The sequence below is a fragment of the Motacilla alba genome, chromosome 22 (assembly GCF_015832195.1).
Source record: "Motacilla alba alba isolate MOTALB_02 chromosome 22, Motacilla_alba_V1.0_pri, whole genome shotgun sequence".
Taxonomy (NCBI): Eukaryota; Metazoa; Chordata; class Aves; order Passeriformes; family Motacillidae; genus Motacilla; species Motacilla alba.
The window spans coordinates 3920766-3941373 of NC_052037.1; the positions used below are offsets into that span (position 1 = coordinate 3920766).

At 44.9% G+C, this 20608-nt stretch overlaps 1 protein-coding gene across 6 annotated transcripts in view; it reads left to right on the forward strand.

Annotated features, from left to right (window-relative positions):
• Positions 1–20608, forward strand: part of NSD3 (nuclear receptor binding SET domain protein 3) — a 39232-nt gene that overhangs the window by 13154 nt on the left and 5470 nt on the right. For 3 of the 6 annotated variants that reach the window (XM_038160226.1, XM_038160227.1, XM_038160229.1), the window contains 16 exons: positions 2217–2317; positions 4650–4695; positions 5216–5346; positions 5896–6024; positions 6662–6788; positions 7785–7982; positions 9298–9468; positions 12010–12159; positions 14634–14790; positions 15346–15548; positions 16011–16123; positions 16905–17174; positions 18882–18998; positions 19097–19238; positions 19490–19596; positions 19917–20121. In XM_038160226.1, the coding sequence (XP_038016154.1) occupies positions 2217–2317; positions 4650–4695; positions 5216–5346; positions 5896–6024; positions 6662–6788; positions 7785–7982; positions 9298–9468; positions 12010–12159; positions 14634–14790; positions 15346–15548; positions 16011–16123; positions 16905–17174; positions 18882–18998; positions 19097–19238; positions 19490–19596; positions 19917–20121 (2367 nt within the window). Of the gene's footprint in view, positions 1–2216; positions 2318–4649; positions 4696–5215; positions 5347–5895; positions 6025–6661; positions 6789–7784; positions 7983–9297; positions 9469–12009; positions 12160–13215; positions 13711–14633; positions 14791–15345; positions 15549–16010; positions 16124–16904; positions 17175–18881; positions 18999–19096; positions 19239–19489; positions 19597–19916; positions 20122–20608 lie in introns of those variants that run through there. The other 3 variants (XM_038160228.1, XR_005259629.1, XM_038160230.1) reach the window with 3 other exon arrangements.

Below are 20608 nucleotides of genomic sequence, written 5' to 3' on the forward strand. Positions count from 1 at the left end.
TCACCTGGGATCTAAAGGCTTCAGCTTCCCTGTGGCTCCTCAGATGTAGGGGGTGAGAATTCTGAGCCTCTCTTTTTTCATTTTCTTAGGCTTTTTGGATACGTAACACTCCACCTGCTAACACCCTGTAAGTGCCTGAGCTTACCTGCAGTGCACACTCCAGTCACTCTCAAAGCCATTTCCAAAGTCCAGTTATTGGTCCCCTCTTGTGGAACATAACTGCCAAGTCCTTTTTTCAAATGTAAGGTCAGTGGAACTTCAGAATCCCTTTACGGTAAGGTATTTCCCAGACTGACTCTGGGAGTCCTTATTGATAACCTGCAGTTAGATACACAGAATTCAATAATGCTGGAAAGATCATTCCCTTTCTTGAAACCTGCAAGAGCAGCCCTGAGAATCCCTGGTGCCTCTGGCCTGCAGACACTGAACTAGGATTTATCTCCAGCGAGGTGGAGGGCTGGTCCAACATCTGTCCTGAAACTTTGGATGAAAATATACCAGAAGATGGGATGGGAGCATGGTGAAGGTCATGACTGGATCCTTGGAGGGCAGGAAGAGGAGAAAGTGCCCATTGCAGTGGTCAATGTTGCTGTCAGCCAACATTGGACTCTCTGGTTCTGGAATTCTCTGATCCTTGATCTTTGGCTTCAGTGGGGCAGCACAGGGAAAAAAAAATCCATTCTTGCTTAAAGTAACTGTTGGTCACATCTGCTCAAATTTACCTGAAGCTGCTTCAGGGGATTTTGGTCACACAGCAAAGTGACAAAAGATATTCCCCAGCTCTGATGTGGAGACCCACTGCTGCTGTGCGAGTTCCTCAAGGGATGGGGCCTAACCAGAAGTTACATGTGGACAGACATGATGGGTGTTGACCTCAGTCATTAATTTCTAAATTATAAATAACTAAGTGCTATTATTTACTAATTAATATGCTGTGAAAGTTCTTTCCCTCTAAGAAAAACAAATTTTTCCCCTCAGAAATCCAATTATTGTAACATGGTAACTTTTCCTGCTGTGTAGTTTAGTTGCTGAGACATTCCCTAGCCATGCAACCATGGGGAAAAATGCTCATCCAATGTATCAAGAGGAGTTTTCATTTTTTTTCTCTGCAGTCCTTTTGCAAGGCTGTCTTTCAGTCTGGTTCAAGCCCGTGTGTGTCTCTAGATACTTGATCTTCTGACAAGACCAGGCAGGTTTACAACTCCTAACAGTGCATCCATCTGACACAGTCAGCTCCCAAGAGCTTGCAGTTTTGCTAGGAAGAAAACAAAGTATTTCCCAGTTGTGTCTTCTATAGGTGAGACCTCCCAGACTGAAAACCCAGCATAATGCTTCCCAGCAGCTCATTGTAAATGCTCAGCTGGCAGTTTTGTCAGCTCCAGGTGTTGTGCTTCTTCCAGCAGCTGCCCACGGTGTTGAGTGTCGTGTCCATGGCTCTCGATGGGCCAGTTTGGGAGGTGCTGGAGCACAGAAAGGTCTTTTGATTTTGCCAGCCTTAGTTGCCAAAACCCCAGTAGCTTCCTCTTCATCTGTTGAAATGTCACAGTAACCTTCATGAATCTGAGTTTGTTTTCTATGCTAATGCTTTTAAAAACTTGTTTTTCACATTCATTAATGACGGTAACACATCATGGTTGGTGCCTCTGTTTGTGCTGACTTTTTCTTCACCTCAGAACTTTCAGGTGAGCATTGAGGTCTGGTGTGGCTGCAGGTGGTACAGGGTGGGACTGGCTGTAGTTATGTGACAGAGGCCATCACCCCACAGAGGGAGACACAGATCTGGCATTTTGGAGGAAATCCTGAAGCTGTGCTTTGCGTCTGAAATTTCTAGTTTGTTTTTGTTCAAGGAGTTGGTTGTGGCTACCTTCCCACAACACCAAAGATGGACTATTTGGTTCAGAATTACCCAGGTGAAGACCATGCCAGCGAGGTGTGCTATGGATTATGGAAATCTGTTTGCCCTAATCTGAATTCCAGCCTTTTGTTCCAGTCTGTTACTTGTGTCTGTTTTCTGAAGCTGAGCTCTGGAATCAGAATGTGTGTCTGCAGCCACAGCACCAGCCGGTCAATAGCTTGGAACTGAATTTAAAAATAAAACATTCAAAAGAGGACAAAGTCTTGGTTTCGTTCCTTTACCTCTTGGTTTGGTGTTGCACATCTTGCTGTACCTCAGAAATACAAGGAATCATATCATGGAAACCTTTTTCCTTCTTCAGGTTCTGTAGAAAAGAAGCAACAGAGAAGATCGATTCGAACCCGCTCCGAGTCTGAGAAATCCACCGAAGTTGTGCCAAAGAAGAAGATCAAAAAGGAGCAGGTTGGCTTCCTCCATGTAGAGAGTTAAAATATATTGTATTCATAAATGTTGTGGCTTATATTGGTGCCTTTTTATTTTTCTCCATTTTTCCCCATCGGGTTTCGGTTCGGACTATCCTCCATGAAATCCCCCTGTCAATGCCATTGCTGTGACTCTGCTACTGGCATCTTCTCAGTATCAGTCAGGCTATGGAAGTGGGCACGCAGTGATGGATGACTCCTAATGAACCTGCCATGTTTCCTTTGAGATTTCTGTTCTGAGCAAAATGGGTTTGTTTCAGTGATTTCTCTTGGATGGAATTGCCACCAGGTTCCTTCCTTTGGCTCTTGATTTTTAGCTGCTGGTTTGTGTTGAGGCTTTGTTTTTTCAAATGAAGTTAGAGTGATTAATTTGACCACTTCTGAAAATGGACTTCAAGAATGATTTCACTTAAAGATGAATAGTCAGACTTTCATGTTGGCAGACATCAGCAAAACAGTTCTGGGATTTACCATTTTTTCCTGAAATAGTTCTAACGTGTACAGGGCATTCCTTTAATCTGGATGTCAGACAGACAAATGTTGTTGCTTGAAGAAAATTTTAATGATAAAGAATTTCTGCGTGGAAATGAGTAGGAGAGTGCAGTGGATGGACAGAAATACTAAAACCTGCATACACTTTAAACAAGTTTGTCAAAGTTGTTGGTTCTTCTCCTTGCATGGTTGATTTTTCCCGCTTCAAGGGCCTCTGTCTGAAAGCTGAGAATTTTATATAAATGTTTCATAGTTTAGCTTTTCCCAGTGAGAATTTTTAAAGAGGAACAGTCAGGATGAAGATTTATATGGGAAGGGGAAAAAAATATTTTTATCTCTTTAATTTATTCTTTGCCCTTTGCGCTTTGTTTTGCACTTCCTTCACTTCAGAGACTGAAAGTGAACTCAGTTGCTTTTTTGGGGTTTTTTTTTCCTTATTTTTCCTCTGATGCTGCAGCGTTTCTGCACTGCTGTGCAGCAGAGGAGTGCTCCAGCTCGAGGCAGTTTCTTGCTGAAACTTTAAAGCAATTAAAGTGTTGGGTGTGTGACACCTGATGTGGTCCGTGGAGCCTCTTGGCACGAGCTGCTGCAGCCTCCCCCTTTCAAAAGAGTTGTTTTATGTTTGTAAAGGTTTCTTAATTTAACAAAGGTATAAGAACCAACAAGATGAACTTCATGGATGCCAGGTAGCTTCATGTGCTTCTCTTACCTGGCTGACTCAGTCTGTGGACATTAATTAAAGTGCTTTTCTCAGGAGAAGTATCTGACTAAAGTGAAACCCAGGGGCACTGTAATGCGCAAAACCTTGAATGTATTAAGTTAAATTTTATAAAAGAAAACTTACTAACTTCTTACAATTATGCAACAATATTTGTTACCCAAAGTCAAGTTTTCTTGATTCCCCAGTTAGTCTGCAACAGCTTGGTATAAAATTATAACTGGAACGAGTACAATTAATGGGAAAAACAAAATGTTGATGCTACTGTTACAGTGACTAGTGGAGAAATAAAAGTGATTGTTTAGATTTTATATTTGTATTACAAAATGTATCCTATACAAATCCTTCTACTGTATGTTTTTACCTATTGTACAACAAAATAAAATATTTTTTAAAAAAATTATAGAATAATCCTTAAATATTTACTAAATGTGTTTCTCCATGCATATATAACCACATTGCAAAGAAATAACTTGCAATTCTTAACCTTGAAAACAGGATTTTAGGCAACAGCTTTCTTCTGTAAATATTACCCAGTCACCAAATTCCCACATCTTCCATGTGTGTTGGCAGAACAGTTCCTAAACTTCTCCGTAGGGTCAAGGACTGGAAGTGCTTTTGCGAGACTGTAAACTTGTGCATTTGTCTGCTGGAGTTCCAGCTGTGTAGAGCCCTGCACCAGGGCACCAGGCAGGCCCGTGCAGAGCTCTAGACGGGGAGCAGGGGCTGCAGGAGCTGCAGGGTGGCCCTGCACCGTGCCCAGTGCCAGCCCTGCCAGGGCCTGCTCACACAGCTGTGGGGTTTGCACAGCACCAGGGGTGGCTGCCCCAGGCCCCCCCTCCTGCCCGCTGGACACGGATACAGCGCTCCTGTCACCTTCCTGCCCCAAGGCAGAGAGGAAGGACCTGGTAGTGGCCCGTGGCTGCCAGGGCTGCGGGCACCAGCGTAGGCAGGAGTGGATCCAGCGGGACGCGGAGGCTCGGGCTGAGGAGGGGATGGCAGCTCCCACCTGAATTCTAACCCCTTGAACTGACCTGTTTGCTTTTTGGTCCTAGGGGGAAACTTTCCTCTGGTGTTAACTGTGGATTTTCCTTTCAAACAGGTTGAAGCTGTCCCACTGGCAGCAGTGAAGACGGGGTTGCAGAAAGGTGAGTGACAGGTGAAAATGAACTCGACTCACCTGGGTGGCTTGTGGCCCTTGGGCAGCAGCTTTGCTCCACGTGAGCCACGATGTTGGTGCTCTGTAGGGCTGAGCTCGACTTCCCTGGGGCCAGGCTGTGTTTGGGGTTCTGCCCTCGTGCATTGCTGGGGGAAGGATGATGTTTGTTCATGTGCTGTAAGCCCCCAAGTCCTTCTGGGCATTTCTTAAAAAGTCTCTGCTCAGCCAAAGTTAAGGATGGATGATGAAGAGGGAATCTAAGGATTTATCCTCCCTTAGAGACAATTCATTGCCTTCCTCCACTGTGTCACCATGTTAAAAAGTTTGTCAGAAGCTCTGCCTAAGCTGATTTTCAGTTAATTTTCAGGGAGAATTCAACTAGTAACGAAATTGCAAACTGAAAATTAAGACAGAAAATGGAATCCAAGCCCTCATCTTTCTTTCCTTTATTAAGTTTAAGCAAAAAGTCGAGACCATGTATTAAACTAATTTTAGTGTGTTGTGTTAAGGTGCCAGTGAGATTTCAGACTCTTGTAAACCCTTGAAGAAGAGAAGTCGTGCCTCCACAGACATGGAACTGACCAGCTCAGCCTACAGGGACACGTCTGACTCTGACTCCAGAGGACTCAATGATTTGCAGGTAAAGGTGTGCTGGTTCTCACAGCAACCTGAACAAGCTGTCAGTGTACAAGAGGCTTTTCAGCTGATTATTGCTAAATATTGCTAAATATGTGAACGCTATTTCCTACAAATTTTGAATCTTTATTGTCTGAAAACATAAAACCTCGTCTGTTCTAATCCCCTCCACTGGTTTGTTGTAAAAATGCGATGTTTGCTTTCAAATTTTCCTGTTACTTTGTCTGGCAAAGCATTGATTTAGATCATGGTTTGCTCTGTGGAAGGTTTGAAATTCTTGGGGAATCGGGAGCTGCTGCTGTGTCTGGTGTAGCTCCAAAGAGTGTCTGGAAAAGTAAGAGAGCTCTTTATGGTGTTTGGCTTGTACAGGTGAAATATATCAAGAAGGCAGCACTTGTGTCATCCCAGTGAAGTTCAGCACCTTTCCAGGACCTTTGTGTCTCTTGATTTACCCAATGCTCTTTTGATCAACAGTGACAGAAATATTTTTTCCCAGTGTGGTTGTGGTTTGGCGTTGTCTGGTTTGAGAGCCCTGGGTTTTTCCTCTTTGTAGGGCAGTTTTGGGAAGCGTTCAGACAGCCCCTCAGCCACTGCTGATGCTGATGCCTCAGATGTGCAGTCAGTGGACTCCAGCTTATCCAGGAGAGGAACTGGAACAAGTAAAAAAGACACTGTTTGTCAGGTAACTGGTGATACCGGGAAGTGATGGATACTAAATGTGTATCCCCTATTTCTGTTAGTTCTCTTCATTTGACCTCTCAGATAAAATATCCAGGTTTTTAGGAGTTTATATGCTCTGGAAATAATTCATATTGAATGATTTCTAAGCCCTCCTGCAGGCCAGAAAGCTCAGCAGCTGGAAGGTAGTGTCTAATCCGTATCTGCCAGCATCCGTAGAAAAAGTAGATGCCATTTTCTGCTCCATTTGAAGATCCCAGATGGTTGGTCAGGACAGGACAGAGCAAGAATTTTGTTATTTTATTTTAATTTTTTTTTAAATTTTATTTTAAAAAAATCCTGGGATGTTCTGTCCAGTTCCCTGGTCAGTAGTAAAGGACCTGAAGAGCAAGAGCAGCTTGTTCCCTGAGACACGGAGGAGGGCAGGTGAATGCTGTGGTGCCTCTCCTGTCTCTGTCTTGGCTTGCACTGTTACCCCAGAGCAAGGTGCAGGGACTGCTGGGGTTGTCCTCACCCTGAGGCTTGCCAGCTTCAGTTCTCCTGCCTTACCCTGATTCTGAAGCAATTCCAGGCAGTTCCTGTTGTTAGCTCCTGGCGTGTCAGGGTGCCCTGTTCCCTGCTCAGCTCTCTGCCTGTTGCAGATCTGTGAGAGCTCCGGCGAGTCGCTGCTGGCCTGCGAGGGCGAGTGCTGCAGCATGTTCCACCTGGAGTGTCTCGGCCTGAAGGCCATGCCTGAGGAAAAGTTCATCTGCACCGAGTGTAAGAACGGTGAGTGTGTTCCTGTGCCTGGAAAATGGGAGGGATTTCCCCCTTTGCTCGTGAGCCACATTCTGGTCAGAGCAAACCAAGATGGTGCTTTCCCAGGGTTTCTGAGTAAGTTGGGTTATTCTGCTGCTTTTTTAACCTCTGAGACCAGATTCTCATTTTCCATTTAGCAAGTGCCTTGTAAGAAAAAAAAAATAATGAGCTGCTTAGGGTTTTACTTGGAATAAGAGATTTTTATGTGAGCAGCTACTCCAGTGTTGCTGTGGATCACAGTAACCACCCAGCCTGCTGAATGGGAAGGATCCTGTGTTGCTCAGTCTGTTGGCTTCAGAATTTGTTTGGACAATACCTGTATGTCAGAGTGTGGGTGTTTCAGTTGTGGGTTTCTCTGGGTCTGGATTGAAGGCACTTGAGACAGTAGCTCATGTTCAGACTCAAGTGTTTATTATTTCTTATCAGTGAAACAGCCTCACTACTGTGAGTTCAGCAGCTTTTCATGAGAAGGCACAAAATGGCCAACAATCTCTTGCTACAAGGTCTTTTAAAGCTAAACTATCCAATCAAGAGCTGACACCTGGATTATTTTCCTTTTTAACCCAATAACTGATCCCAAAGAGCCCCAGTGCAGACTGTTCTGCCCAATTACAAAATGCCACCCAAACTCATGAAGGAGAAGGAGAAGCAGCATGAAGAAGAAACCCAGGATGTCACCCTGTGCCCTCCATCTTGCTCCCATCCACAACACACTAAAAATCCCAAAACCTCAATTTCCCACCTAAGTGACACACCCACACTGCTCTCTATAATCTGTTTCACACTTTTGTGGATTCCAGTCTCTCTTGAAGTCTGGGAAACTTTCTCCATGAGTGAGGGTGAAAGTCAGTGCTCCCCTGGGGGTCAGGGCACCCCAGAGCAGACAGAGAAATATTCCCGGTGCCCTGGGTTTCCACATCAGAGTTGGCTTTTACAGTCTGCATTCCTTATTCCTTCTCTTCCAAGGAGAGCACACGTGCTTTTCCTGCAAGCTGCCTGGCAAGGATGTGAAGCGCTGCTCTGTCAGCTCCTGCGGCAAGTTCTACCACGAGGCCTGTGTGCGCAAGTTCGCCACGGCCCTGTTCGAGTCGCGCGGCTTCCGCTGCCCGCAGCACTGCTGCACCGCCTGCTCCATGGACAAGGACATGCACAAAGCCAGCAAAGGTGAGGGCAGCTAGAGGAACGTGTTCCCTGTTGATGGAGTGACGAAACTCTCCTTTGTCCCCGTAAAAAAGAAAAGAGCCCAGAAGTTTCTCTCCTCAGTTAGGTGAAAAGACACCTCATAGGACCTTGGGGACTTCACCTCAAACTTTAGGACAGCCAATTGGGCAGGAGCCAAAAAGTCCCACCTGAGCAATTCACTGGAAAAAGAAGAGAACAAAGAAACCAATGGCTTTTGTGAGGAGTTTTACCAGGGGCAAGAACCTCTTGCCCCTGGCTCGGTTTTTCTCTGTCAAGAGTTTTGTTATTTTGCCTTTTATTAAAATCTTTTTGTTTCCAACACTACCACAGAAGCCATCCTGCTGATTTGATGCCTTCTGAGGTAGCTGAGCTATCCTGGGTGTGAAATAGATCTCCAAGAGCTGAGACCTGGCTTGAGGAGACACATATTTCAGGCAGCTGCTCTGGGCAGGGAGGAGGCTCAGCTGCATCATCCAGTTCCAGTCTGTAGCACGGCGTGGAACGAGGGTTTTCTCCTCGCTGAGATCATCAGCTGAAATAGCTCGTGGGTAGGAAGCAGCTGGCAGTGTGACACTGGGGAGTGTACCTGGATCCCCACACTTGGTCAGCTCTTGGTGCTGGGTTTCTGTCGCTATAGGACACGAAATAAAATCATGCAGACACTGGAATTTCCAAGTAAAAGAAGGGAAGTTTAATTTCTGACTCCAACATTTATAGATTTTCAAAAGTGACAGTGCATTGGAGGATGACAGTGCCACCTCTCCAATGACACTGGACAAACTAACAGTCTTATCAAATTTATCCTCCTCTACAAAAGAATGTAAAGCAATAATTATTTAGAGAAGAGTGTGTGAGAAAGTTCATTACAAGAATGTAAACATCAGAAGGCTTAGAAGAACAGGGTGACAGGTTTAATGGAAGCCAAGGGTTCACAGTACGAGGCCAAAGAATGTTGATTTTTGAAGATGATTTGAAGTGAAAACAGTTGTTTTTCAAGGAAGAAGATCCTTTTAGAAACTCACTAAAATGTTTAAAGCAAACAGCCTCTAGAATGATGGAAGTTTTTCTTTAAAAATTTCAAGTCAAAGTTAAGGGGTAATATTTGTGAAACTTCCTTTAGAAAAAAGACGTAGCTGTTTTCCTTTTTTATCCAGTGCCACTGGAATAGAGCCAGCCTTGCCTTTGCCTGTGAGGCCTTGTGTCCTGTCCTGACCTGAGCACTGGTTGTCCCCGGTGGTGTTTTGCAGCTGAGTGGTGCTGGCGCTGGGTGACAGAGCCTTTGCTGTTTCCTGAGCAGGTCGCATGGCGAGATGTCTGCGCTGCCCCGTGGCCTATCACTCTGGAGACGGCTGCATCGCTGCAGGAAGCTTGTTTGTGTCATCCCACATCCTCATCTGTAGTAACCATTCCAAAAGGACTCACTCCTCATCAGCTGTAAATGTAGGCTTTTGTTTCGTTTGTGCAAGAGGTGAGACACTTGGTTTTTTCCCTGTTTATAGTTCTGTTGTCATTTGTGCAGTTTAGTGATAAAAATAGTGTTTCGTGAGGAACTCCTCCCTTAGGGCTTGCTGGGGTTGAATGCTGCCTGGGATTTTTTATGTGATTTAATTTTATTTTATTTTGGTCAGCAGTTCTCATGAGATTCACTGTGTTGGTCCATTTGATAGCCAGAAGCAGCACTAGGTACTCGGGCCCACTTGTTCTGCCAGTAGGGAAAAGCAGATCCCAATCCCCCCATTCCAGCCTTTTCATGCTGAGAATGGCTGCTGTGTTGTTAATCACTGTATTAAGCAGAAGGAGATTCTTTATTCTTTCACTGCTACAAACTTACAACTGTCTAAGTTTAAGGCTAAACGGTGGGATTTACTCAAGAACTAGAATAACTCCATTAATAACTGCCTTCACATTTGAGAACATTGAAAGGAAACCTTTAGCAGTGCTGTATGAGCAGGTTTCATGCTGAGCTTTTCCATGTGACAAAGTTCTTTTTTTTTTTTCTTTTCAACTTTTTTCCCCATTTGTTACTTTTATGGTTCTTCAGTCACCAGGGTTCTGCCAGAGAGCAGCTTAGAAAAATGTCGGTGCAGCAGTTACTTTGGTCTCAAGATTCAAAAGTAGCATTATTCTGTTGGAATAATATTCATGTGTACTTTGTCCAGCATGCCAGCAGTTTATACTGCATGTGGTCTCTGCAGCAGTTTTGAGAGTCACTAAAGGGAAATGAAAGTGAGCTGGATCCTGAAGTTACTTGTTTTCATTTGTGTTCGTTCAGGTGGAAGTTTAGTTTGGCTTGACTTTACAAGAACAGAGGAATAATTACACATCTCAGAATGACAAGAAATGCAGAAGCAATTTTTCATGCTTTTTATTTTTTTTCTTCCACTTTACATTTGTTTAGTAATTCTCTTTATACCTGAATCTGGCTCCATCAGAGATGAAACTGCACAAGTCTGTATTTTCTCCTGGCAATCTAAATAATCTCTTGTGCCCTGGCAGATAGAATTCCCTGTCCTGTGTATTCCCCAGATCTTAATTAGGAGAACTTGAACAGTTCCAAAACATTGCCACTGCCTGAATCCTCTGTGTCTTAGAGCAGCTCTGGACTTGTTCCTCTAGAACATTCTTATGGGGCTTGTGTCCACCAGGCCTGGCTGGAATCAGGAGCCAGAGTGCTGAGGACAGTTCCTGGGGCAGGAGCACTGAGCCACCTGCTCAGAAAGAAACAGGGAACTGAACACTTCAGAAATCCTTGGACATTTCTGTGAGGATTTAATTAGTGCTGATTTAATTAGTATTAGTTGCTATCAGAAGCAGAGACTTTGTGTTTAGATGCATTTACTGAAGTGAGCAATGTAGATGAGAGACAATCTAGAAGATATACAAACTTGCTTACAGTGAGGTATTGAAATACAAGATATTTAAAGTCCTCTCATTCACCACCCTGCAATAACTCCAGTTATTAGCATCTCTGCAGTTCAGTATTTACCTGGATGATGTAAAACCACTTCTTAATCTGATTGGTGCAGTTCACCTCGTTGCATGTGTAGGTTCCCTTGTTTTAGGAATCCTCCCAGTTATGCATGTCCAGGTGGGCTGACCCCAGTCTTCTTACAGCAGTGCTTTAGGTACCATCCAAGAGCTTTTCTCCAGCCTCAGCTGTGTCCCTCAGGGGAAGAACTGAGGGCTCTCTTGGTAGCTCATCTTGCTTGTTTCTTTGGGGCTCAGTTGCTCTGCTCTTGCCATGAGTTACTGGCCAAATGCTTCTGCTCTGCAGCTCTGGGCTCTCAGCTGGGCTGCCTGGCTCTTTGAAATAACGAGGAAAAGCTCTTCTTGGTGCAGGACAGAGCATTGCAAAGGCCTGGGATGGAGTTGTGTAGGGAACTGAGTGCTGGACTGTTCTGGAGCAGCCCTGGGAGGGCTGGCTGGGGGAGCTTCACCACCACAGCCCAGGGCAGAACCTCCATCTGTGCTTCCCCCTTGGTGCCTTGCAGAACACTGACCTCCTCCTTGCTTTCCAGCACAATTACAGAGGCAAAACACTTCTGTAGGCAAGATCTCAGGGACAGACTTGTAGGGAGTGGGACGGTGAGTTCTCATTCCCAACGCCTGTTCCATCTGTAGCCCCAGCTCAGAGCAGGGCCCAGCTGCTGTGACCATCCCCCCAGGTCTGCAGAGGAGCTTCCTTTTACCCTGTGGGAAGGAGAGGGGATCCCATGGATTCAAGCTTTATTGCTTTTCTTGTGCTTGTCTAGAAGGGTAAAAAACCAATTGAAATTCCACTTTGAAGCAGCTTATTTCATTGCAAGATTTTCCAGTTAAGTTTGAGTCTCTCCAGCACAACCTCTTTGTTAGCGCAGAAACTTTGTCAGCCTTTCCTTTTTCTTCATTTTATCCTTTTTTCATTCCCACATAACGCATTAGAGGTGTTCATTGGGTGTATTTGGTTTTTCCTTCATGGAATCATGGGTAGTTTCATTGCAACTCATCTCTTTCTGTTTGTTTCGTATAGGGCTGGTAGTGCAGGACCATTCAGACCCCCTGTTCAGTTCCTATGCCTATAAGTCCCACTACCTACTGAATGAGTCAAATCGTGCTGAGTTGATGAAATTACCTATGATTCCTCCTCCTTCGTCAGCTTCCAAAAAGAAATGTGAGAAAGGTAACCAAAATAGTTTCTTTCTCTTTAATTTACTTTCGCTTTTTCTATTTTTTCTCTCTAAATCAACGGAGAAATGTCTGCTTGTCCCCTGACACTGACTGCTTTCAGTGACCTTCACTCATGGTTTTTGTGAGCCTGTGTTCATGTTGTTGGCGATTTTTAATTTTTTTTTTTTAATTATAAAAGGGCTTAAAATAATTGCTGTCACTAAATTCTCCTTGGAAGAGATTTGGTCACTCTCTATCTGGCCTGGGCTGTTCCAGGTTCAGGGAGCTGTTTGCACAGCAATGTGAAGAGGAGGCAGATGGATCTCGATATTGTTGCAGTTCAGTGTTTACCTGGATGATGTAAAACCACTTCTTCAACTGATTGGAGGCAGAGGGGGATGTGCTGCTTTGGGCCTTGTGCTGGTCCCGAGAGGAGAGAGGGTGTTTGGGGCTGGACAAGGGTGGGTGCCGTGTCCTTGTGGAGGGTGCCAGAGCAGGAGGGCAGGGAGGTTTGACCTGAGTGTGTCCCCAGGCCTCGTGTCCCACCTCCACCACCGAGCCAGAGTGCCCCATGCCTGTCCCCTCCCGTGGGGATGGCTCCTTGCCACAGCCAGGCTCAGACACTGCAGGGAGCCCGCAGCTCAGGGACCCCTCCTGCTGCCCAGGGGACTGAGGCTCTCCAGACCCCCGGGGGCAGTTCCTGCTGCTGAGGTGCAGTTCCTGGTGCTGAGGGGACTGAGGCTCTCCAGACCCCTGGGGGCAGTTCCTGCTGCTGTGGGACTGAGGGGCAGTTCCTGCTGCCAAGGGGCTGAGGCTCTCCACGTCCTTGGGGGCAGTTCCTGCTGCTGAGGGGACTATGGGGCAGTTCCTGCTGCTGTGGGACTGAGGCTCTCCAGACCCCTGGGGGCAGTTCCTGCTGCTGAGGGGCAGTTCCTGCTGCCAAGGGGACGAGGCTCTCCAGACCCCTGGGGGCAGTTCCTGCTGCTGTGGGACTGAGGCTCTCCAGACCCCCGGGGGCAGTTCTGCTGTCTGTGTGCAATGCTCAGCTGTGGTATTTCATTCCCCACAGAGATTTGGTTCCCCGGGAGCGTTCAGAGCCGGTGCCCCATTTCCCAGCCCAAGTTAGGTTGCTGTCAGCGTTGTGAGATCAATGGCTTGCAGTAGTCCTGTAATTCCTGAAAACAATAATTATTTTGAGCCCTGTGCTTAGCTTGAGCCATATCTGCCTAATGCATCCCGAGAGCAATGTTGGGTTTTTTCTTGCTTAGCATTGACAGTTTTGTGTTTGATTTTGTTTGATTTTTGCATCTCTTGGCATTTTCTCATCTTGGATAATGTTTCAGTAATTTGTCTGTATTTCCTCTGAAATAACATTTGTAAAAAAATACTTCAAAAGTTTCATTATGGCTTTGGGAGCTCTGGAGGATCCACGTGACTGGATTTTACTGGTTTTGGCAGAGGAAATACAGTGTTGGTCATGCGACTGAATTGTTTAAGGAATGCTTATTGTAACATGCAATGATCAATTAATGCAATGATATTTTGGGAAGTCTATAGGTGAGCAAGATTTTCTGATAAAGGTTTGAAAGTGACTATTCACACTTCTTTTGATACTGTGATTGAAAATTGGTTTGAATACTCTCAAATCTCTCCCAGATCTTCCATCTGGGACACAAAATCTTGTTAATTTTTAAATACATATACATATAAGAACGTGTATATATATTTTATATACCTACATATATAAAATATTACAGTGTGTGTAATGTATCAAGTCATCTTACATGAGCTGCTTTGCTGAGGGTGGCTTAGACATGTGCTGTGGCTCGCCACATCATCCAAAATGTGAGCCAACCAAAATAACTTTTGCCCAAATTAGTGTAAACTTCAGAAATTCACGTGAACCCCAGTGCTGAGGTTCCCTCTGTGCACCAGGAATTTTTGGGATGGGGACAACTCATGTGTGTCTCATTCTGCTTTATGTACTGGGCTTATCCTGGTAAACTATTTGTGGAATAAACACACTTTTTACAAGTCTTTTTCCTGTCCTTGCAGCAGAAAAGTATTGATCAACCTATAGGCTGTGGGGTTGGTGCTCGCTAATGATTGCTGGGGATTCAGTCAGAGCAATGTTGATTGAAAAGGATTCTTTAAAAATGCAGAGTTTTGTTGCTTTGGCCATCACTAAAAGCTGGTAGCACTGTTCCCAGCTGCAGTGCTTCCTTGGGAATGGTGCTCCTCCTGCCAGCTCACCTCATGCTTGAGTCCTCAGCTGCTTTTTTGTCTGATGCAGTTGAGTCCCAGCTTAGATTAAGCCCTGCACAGTCCTTTTTAACCAACATTGTTAAGCTTGACTTGATCCCTTTCTTTTGCCATTTTTCTGTGGGGCAGTGGGAATCTGGAGTGGATGATCTAAAATGTCAATTGCTGTGCACGGGGGAAGCAATCCTGACTTCTACAAACCAAGCAGGGCTTCTTTGTTTCAAGGTGGCAAACTGTTGTGCTGTGAGTCGTGCCCAGCTTCCTTCCACCCCGAGTGTCTCAGCATAGAAATGCCAGAGGGATGCTGGAATTGCAATGACTGTAAAGCTGGCAAGAAGCTGCGGTACAAGCAGATCGTTTGGGTCAAGCTTGGGAATTACAGGCAAGTTCACCTTTTGGGCTTCTAATGCTTTGGATGTTTTATTGTACTCTGGAATTGCAGGAAGATAAAGCAGCTCGGTCATCGTGAACAAGAGTTAGAAATACAGTCATTCCTCTGCTTGGGGTCAGACGTGGATGTCACCCTTGCAATGCGATGCTCCTGCTTCTCCCGGGCAGTGCTGGACTCTGGATTGAACACACCTCTGCTCTGCAGAGCGTGGTCAGGATGTGGGAAAGCAGGGGCTGCCAGAGCCCAGCTGTCCTTGCTGGCGTTTGCTTTAGTCAGCTGCAGCAACGCAGGTGTTTGCAGGTGATCCTGGAAACCCACTCTCGGGCCACGGATATTCTTAGAAGGCTTGCCCAGAATTTGGAGTAAGAACATTTTGTTTTGCGTGGAGCTTCCCAGGCATTGCCAGCAGGAGCCTTGGCTGCACGAGGGAGGAATTCATTTCCTCGAGAAAAAGGAAAACTGCCTTTTATTTCTCAATTCCGTTAAGGAATCTGGGAAGCTCTGGTTCAGGGAACTTACATTCTTCTTTTCTCTCCTACTCTGCAGGTGGTGGCCAGCAGAGATCTGCAATCCCAGGTCTGTGCCTCTCAACATACAGGGCCTCAAACATGATATCGGGGACTTCCCAGTATTTTTCTTTGGTTCACATGACTACTATTGGGTACACCAGGGCAGAGTTTTCCCTTATGTTGAAGGAGATAAAAGCTTTGCTGAGGGGCAAACTAGTATTAACAAGACCTTCAAGAAAGGTAAAATCAAACAAAGTTTATAGTGGTTTATGACAAAAATTCCACGTGTTTGTGTCTCCATCACCACTTAACCTGCATGGGAATATTATGTGACTAGTGTTCTGTGTTCACGTGAAATCCAAGCATTGTGTTGATCCCTTGACTGCAGATAAAAATGTGTTTAAGTGCCTACTCATTGTGTGTTGTTGTGGGCCAGTTCAGTGCTTCCACAAACGGGGGAATGTTGAGATGGATCTTGGGCTCTGCTGCATGGGATCATTGTTCAGTATGTTGGTACCTGCTGGAAGTACCTGATGATAAATTCATGATAAACTGCAATAACTAATTTTTAGCTTGTCTTTTTGTTCATAAAGTTCTGTTCCTAGTCTTAAAAAAAAAAAATTAAATAGATACATGTACATGTGCATATTTGATCAGCAGCACCTGGGGCTGATTGCTTTCTATTCTGAATTCCTTGCACAGCACTTGAAGAAGCAGCAAAGCGTTTCCAGGAACTGAAAGCACAAAGAGAAAGCAAAGAGGCATTGGAAATTGAAAGGAATTCAAGGAAGCCTCCGCCCTATAAACACATTAAAGTGAGTTGGCCTCTTTCTATTTTATTTTTATTCTGTGTGTGAGGAAGTTGCCCTGTGCATGAGTAAGGATGCCTAGAGAAGGTGTGGCTGCCCACTCCCTGGCAGTGTTCAAGGATGGGTTGGGTGGGGATCAGAGCAGCCTGGTCTAGTGGAAGATATCCCTGCCCGTGGCAGGGGTTGGGATGGATAGTCTTTAAGGTCTCTTCCAACTCACACTGTTCTGTGATTCTATGTATCTACACCAAGGTGTTCAACAGTGGAAGCTAAAGAAATCCACGTAAACAATTTTGCTGTTCTTCTCACTAATCTCTTGTGCTTTACAGTACTATAAAACACAGAATAAAATAATTTTCTTTGCATTTTCGTGTCAGTTGTTGGCTCACAGTGTTCTGTGATTCTAAGTTATGTACCTGCACCAAGGTGTTCAACAGTGGAAGCTAAAGAAATCCACGTAAACAATTCTGCTATTCTTTTCACTGATCTCTTGTGTTTTACAGTACCGTAAAACACAGAATAAAATAATTTTTCTTTGCCTTTTCGTGTCAGTGGTTGGCTCACAGTGTTCTGTGATTCTAAGTTATGTACCTACACCAAGGTGTTCAACAGTGGAAGCTAAAGAAATCCACGTAAACAATTTTGCTATTCTTTTCACTAATCTCTTGTGCTTTACAGTACCGTAAAACACAGAATAAAATAATTTTCTTTGCCTTTTCGTGTCAGTGGTTGGCTCTGTGTTCCCAGTGCATTGCCTTCATCCCTTGTTGTGCCCTTTGCTCCCCAGTCCAACAAGGTGATCGGGAAGGTGCAGATCCAGGTGGCCGACCTGTCGGAGATCCCGCGCTGTAACTGCAAGCCGTCGGACGAGAACCCCTGCGGGCTGGAGTCGGAGTGCCTCAACAGGATGCTGCAGTACGAGTGCCACCCCCAGGTGTGCCCGGCCGGGGAGCGCTGCCAGAACCAATGCTTCACCAAGAGGCTCTACCCCGACGCCGAGATCATCAAAACCGAGCGCCGTGGCTGGGGCCTCCGCACCAAGAGGAGCATCAAAAAGGTACAGTGGTGTATTTTCTGGGAGCCCCGACAAAGGGAGGAATGATGCGTCTTGTCAGAACCCAGGACATCCCTCTGGCTGCCCTGGGTGGCTCCAGACCCTGGCAGGGGCTCAGAGACCTTGGCACAGAGTCAGAGACACCTGTGCCTTTGATTTTAACCCCTGGAAACAATGACCAGCTCTGTGTGAGGATTTACAAGCCACAGGAGTTTGAGTGGAGTGATAGTGAATTTGTCACAGGGTGAAAAAGTAGAATTTTGGGGTTTGAGTCTTCGGCTCTGGTTCTCAAGGTTGTTTATTTTCTCTTATCCAGTCCATTCTGTCTCTGGCCTGCTGAGCTCTGGCTGGCAGCTCAGCCCGTGGCACACTGACCGCCCTTGGGGCCGTGTTAGTTTTTTATACTAACAACTACGTGTGCTTTCTTTACAATGATTTTCCAATACCTGTCACCTATGTTGGACAGTCGTCTCCACTCTAAACCAATCCAAAAGTGCCACCATCACAGCAGAAGATGGAGGACAAGAAGAAGAAGGAGAAAGGACAGGCCCAGATTCCCCCATCTTGCCTCTTGAACCCCATTCTCTACAGTGAGCCAGGACAGGGCTGTGACAGCCATCAGGATGGGTCTGGGTGAAAGCATTGCTCTCTGCACTGTCACAGTCATATTTTCTGGAAAAATCCATTTGCCCAGGATTTTGCTCCTGGGAAGCTGAGAAGCCTCAGAGAAAAAGGAAAACAATATTATCTGATTTGCTTCTCCTGTCTTTTGCTGCTGTGGAATGTGTTCGGACATTGTTTACCAAAGGTGATTGTTTCATTGGTTTCATGTGAATTGTTTTGACTTAATGACCAATCAGGATCAAGCAGTGTAGAGACTCTGGAAGGAGTCACGAGTTTTCATTATTATCTTTTAGCCTTCTGTCTGTATCCTTTCTGTATTCTTTAGTATAGTTTAGTTTAGCATTCTTTAATATAATATAGTATCATAAAATAATAAATGAGCCTTCTGAGAACACGGGGTCAGATTCATCATTCCTTCCTTCATCTGGGCACCCCACAAATACAATACTGCACCTCCAGAGAGTGAACTGTTTTAACCCCTCAGCAGCTGCACAGCTGCTCAGAGCATTGCCCAGTGCATTGGTGACGTTGTATCGAGGTGTCAGTCACATCCCAGCTCTTCTGATTTTCCTTAGAAAACACTATTGCCCTGAAGGGCTGATTTTAAACATGGGGTTTAGCCATTAATTTAATTAAATTCAGAACTTTTTAAATCTGCGTTTCATGACAACTGTGTTACTGCAGATGTTCTGAGCTTATTGACTACTAAAGTCCTAATAAAAGTGAGGTATGTAGTGAAAATACTTCCTGTAACAGTTCCTGTTTCCCGAGGAGCCCATGAATATTGCCACATTGTCCTCTTGGAAAGAAAGTGGGAAGGTTGAAAGGGATTTATAGACCTGACAACTGTCTTGTGTACTGAATGCAGGAACAGGGCTGCCTTTTATCCTGCCTGGGTGTATTGCTAGGACAGCAATTACCTGGTGCATGTATTCACACTGTGCCTACTAGACCAGTAAGGTGTAACACTTCTTGTGATGATCAGAGTCTTTTTGATAGGAAATGCTTTTTTTTTCTGTGCTGCTTCCTTTTATGATTATGGTTAGGATGCAGAGATTTCTTACTTTTGTTCTCCTTTCTTTGCAGGGTGAATTTGTGAATGAATATGTTGGGGAGCTGATTGACGAGGAGGAGTGCCGGCTGCGGATCAAACGTGCTCACGAGAACAGCGTCACCAATTTTTATATGCTAACTGTAACCAAGGTGAATATTGTGTCTTGTTTGATAGCAAATGTCACTCAGCAGCAGGAAACCTCTTTGCTTTTTAAGTACTAAACACATCTTTGTCTTTTTCCTTGAAGGACCGAATAATAGATGCTGGCCCAAAGGGGAACTACTCTCGTTTTATGAACCATAGTTGTAACCCAAACTGTGAAACACAGAAGTGGACAGTGAATGGTGACATTAGAGTTGGACTGTTTGCTCTTTGTGACATTCCTGCAGGTAAAAGGATGGCACTATTTGGAATGTTTGCTTTTGCCTTGCAGTGGCCAAGTTCCTCACTTGGAATCATGGCTTTTTCTTTGAAGTTATTAACACCAGTGAAGTGTTTAGGAACTTTTCATTTGTTAGAGTGGAGATGATACTTAAGGTTCCAGTTTTAGCAGGGGTAACAAATGCTAATGAAATGTCATTGTCACAGGCCTGTCTTCCCTCAGTGTCCATGTGGTGAATTGTTTGTCTTGACATTTCAGGGATGGAATTAACATTCAATTACAACCTGGATTGCCTGGGCAATGGCAGGACCGAGTGTCACTGCGGAGCAGAAAACTGCAGTGGCTTCCTGGGAGTGCGGCCCAAGGTACATGGATGGAACTGGAGCTCCTCCTCCCAAATACAGAGATTCTGTAGGGCAAAGAAGGTTTTGATTTATTTCACTCTTTAGCCTAGTACTTTTACCCTTGGAAGTCTCCAAAGATTCTGTAGTCTGCCCTGCCATGCTGTTGTGTCTGGCGGGAAGTTAATTCAGAGACGTCTGAATGAGCACTTCTGGCTTTTAGAGCTTAAAAACTATTTTAAATGGATCTCATTTCAGAAGAATTCATGCAAATAATAACCCAAAATTTACTTGAATGCTGGGGGTTTACAAGTAACTCTGTGTTGTGATTTTCTCCTTCTCAGACAGCATTTGCAACGGCAAATGAAGAGAAGGTGAAAAATGCAAAACTAAAGCAGAAGAAACGGAAAATAAAAACAGAACAGAAGCAGATGCATGAAGATAACTGTTTCCAGTGTGGAGATGGGGGAGAGCTGGTCATGTGTGATAAGAAGGACTGTCCCAAAGCATACCACCTCCTATGCCTTAACCTGACTCAACCACCTTTTGGTAAGAGCAGTGGCTCCTCCTGCTCAACTTCTCCTTCCTGCTACAAGACAGTGTTGGAGATGAAATGCAGCATTTATGTACATAAAATACAGTGTTCACTTACATTAAGTGCAGTATTCATTTGCAGTAAGTGCACCAAATTTGCTTTTGCAATACCCCTCACTTTTAGCAGTACATCAGGTGACTGTTCCTAAATGGAACTGGTGGGCAGAGGCTTTGTCATACTTTTTAATGTTGCTCTTGTTCCTCTCCTTGAACCAATCAAACTTGCTCTTATTTTGATTGAAACACGAACATCATCTTTTTGCCTAAAAACTGCAGAATAGAACTGTGCTCAGTCAGATTCTTGTACATGAGAAGCAGAAGCAGTGGCTGATTTTTTTTGAACTTTGTTTGCATTCATCTGAGCATGGAGCGAGGGTTAAAGGCCAGTGCTATCTCCACAGTGCACTAATTGCAGTTCCTTTCTCTCTCTCCTCCCCTCCTC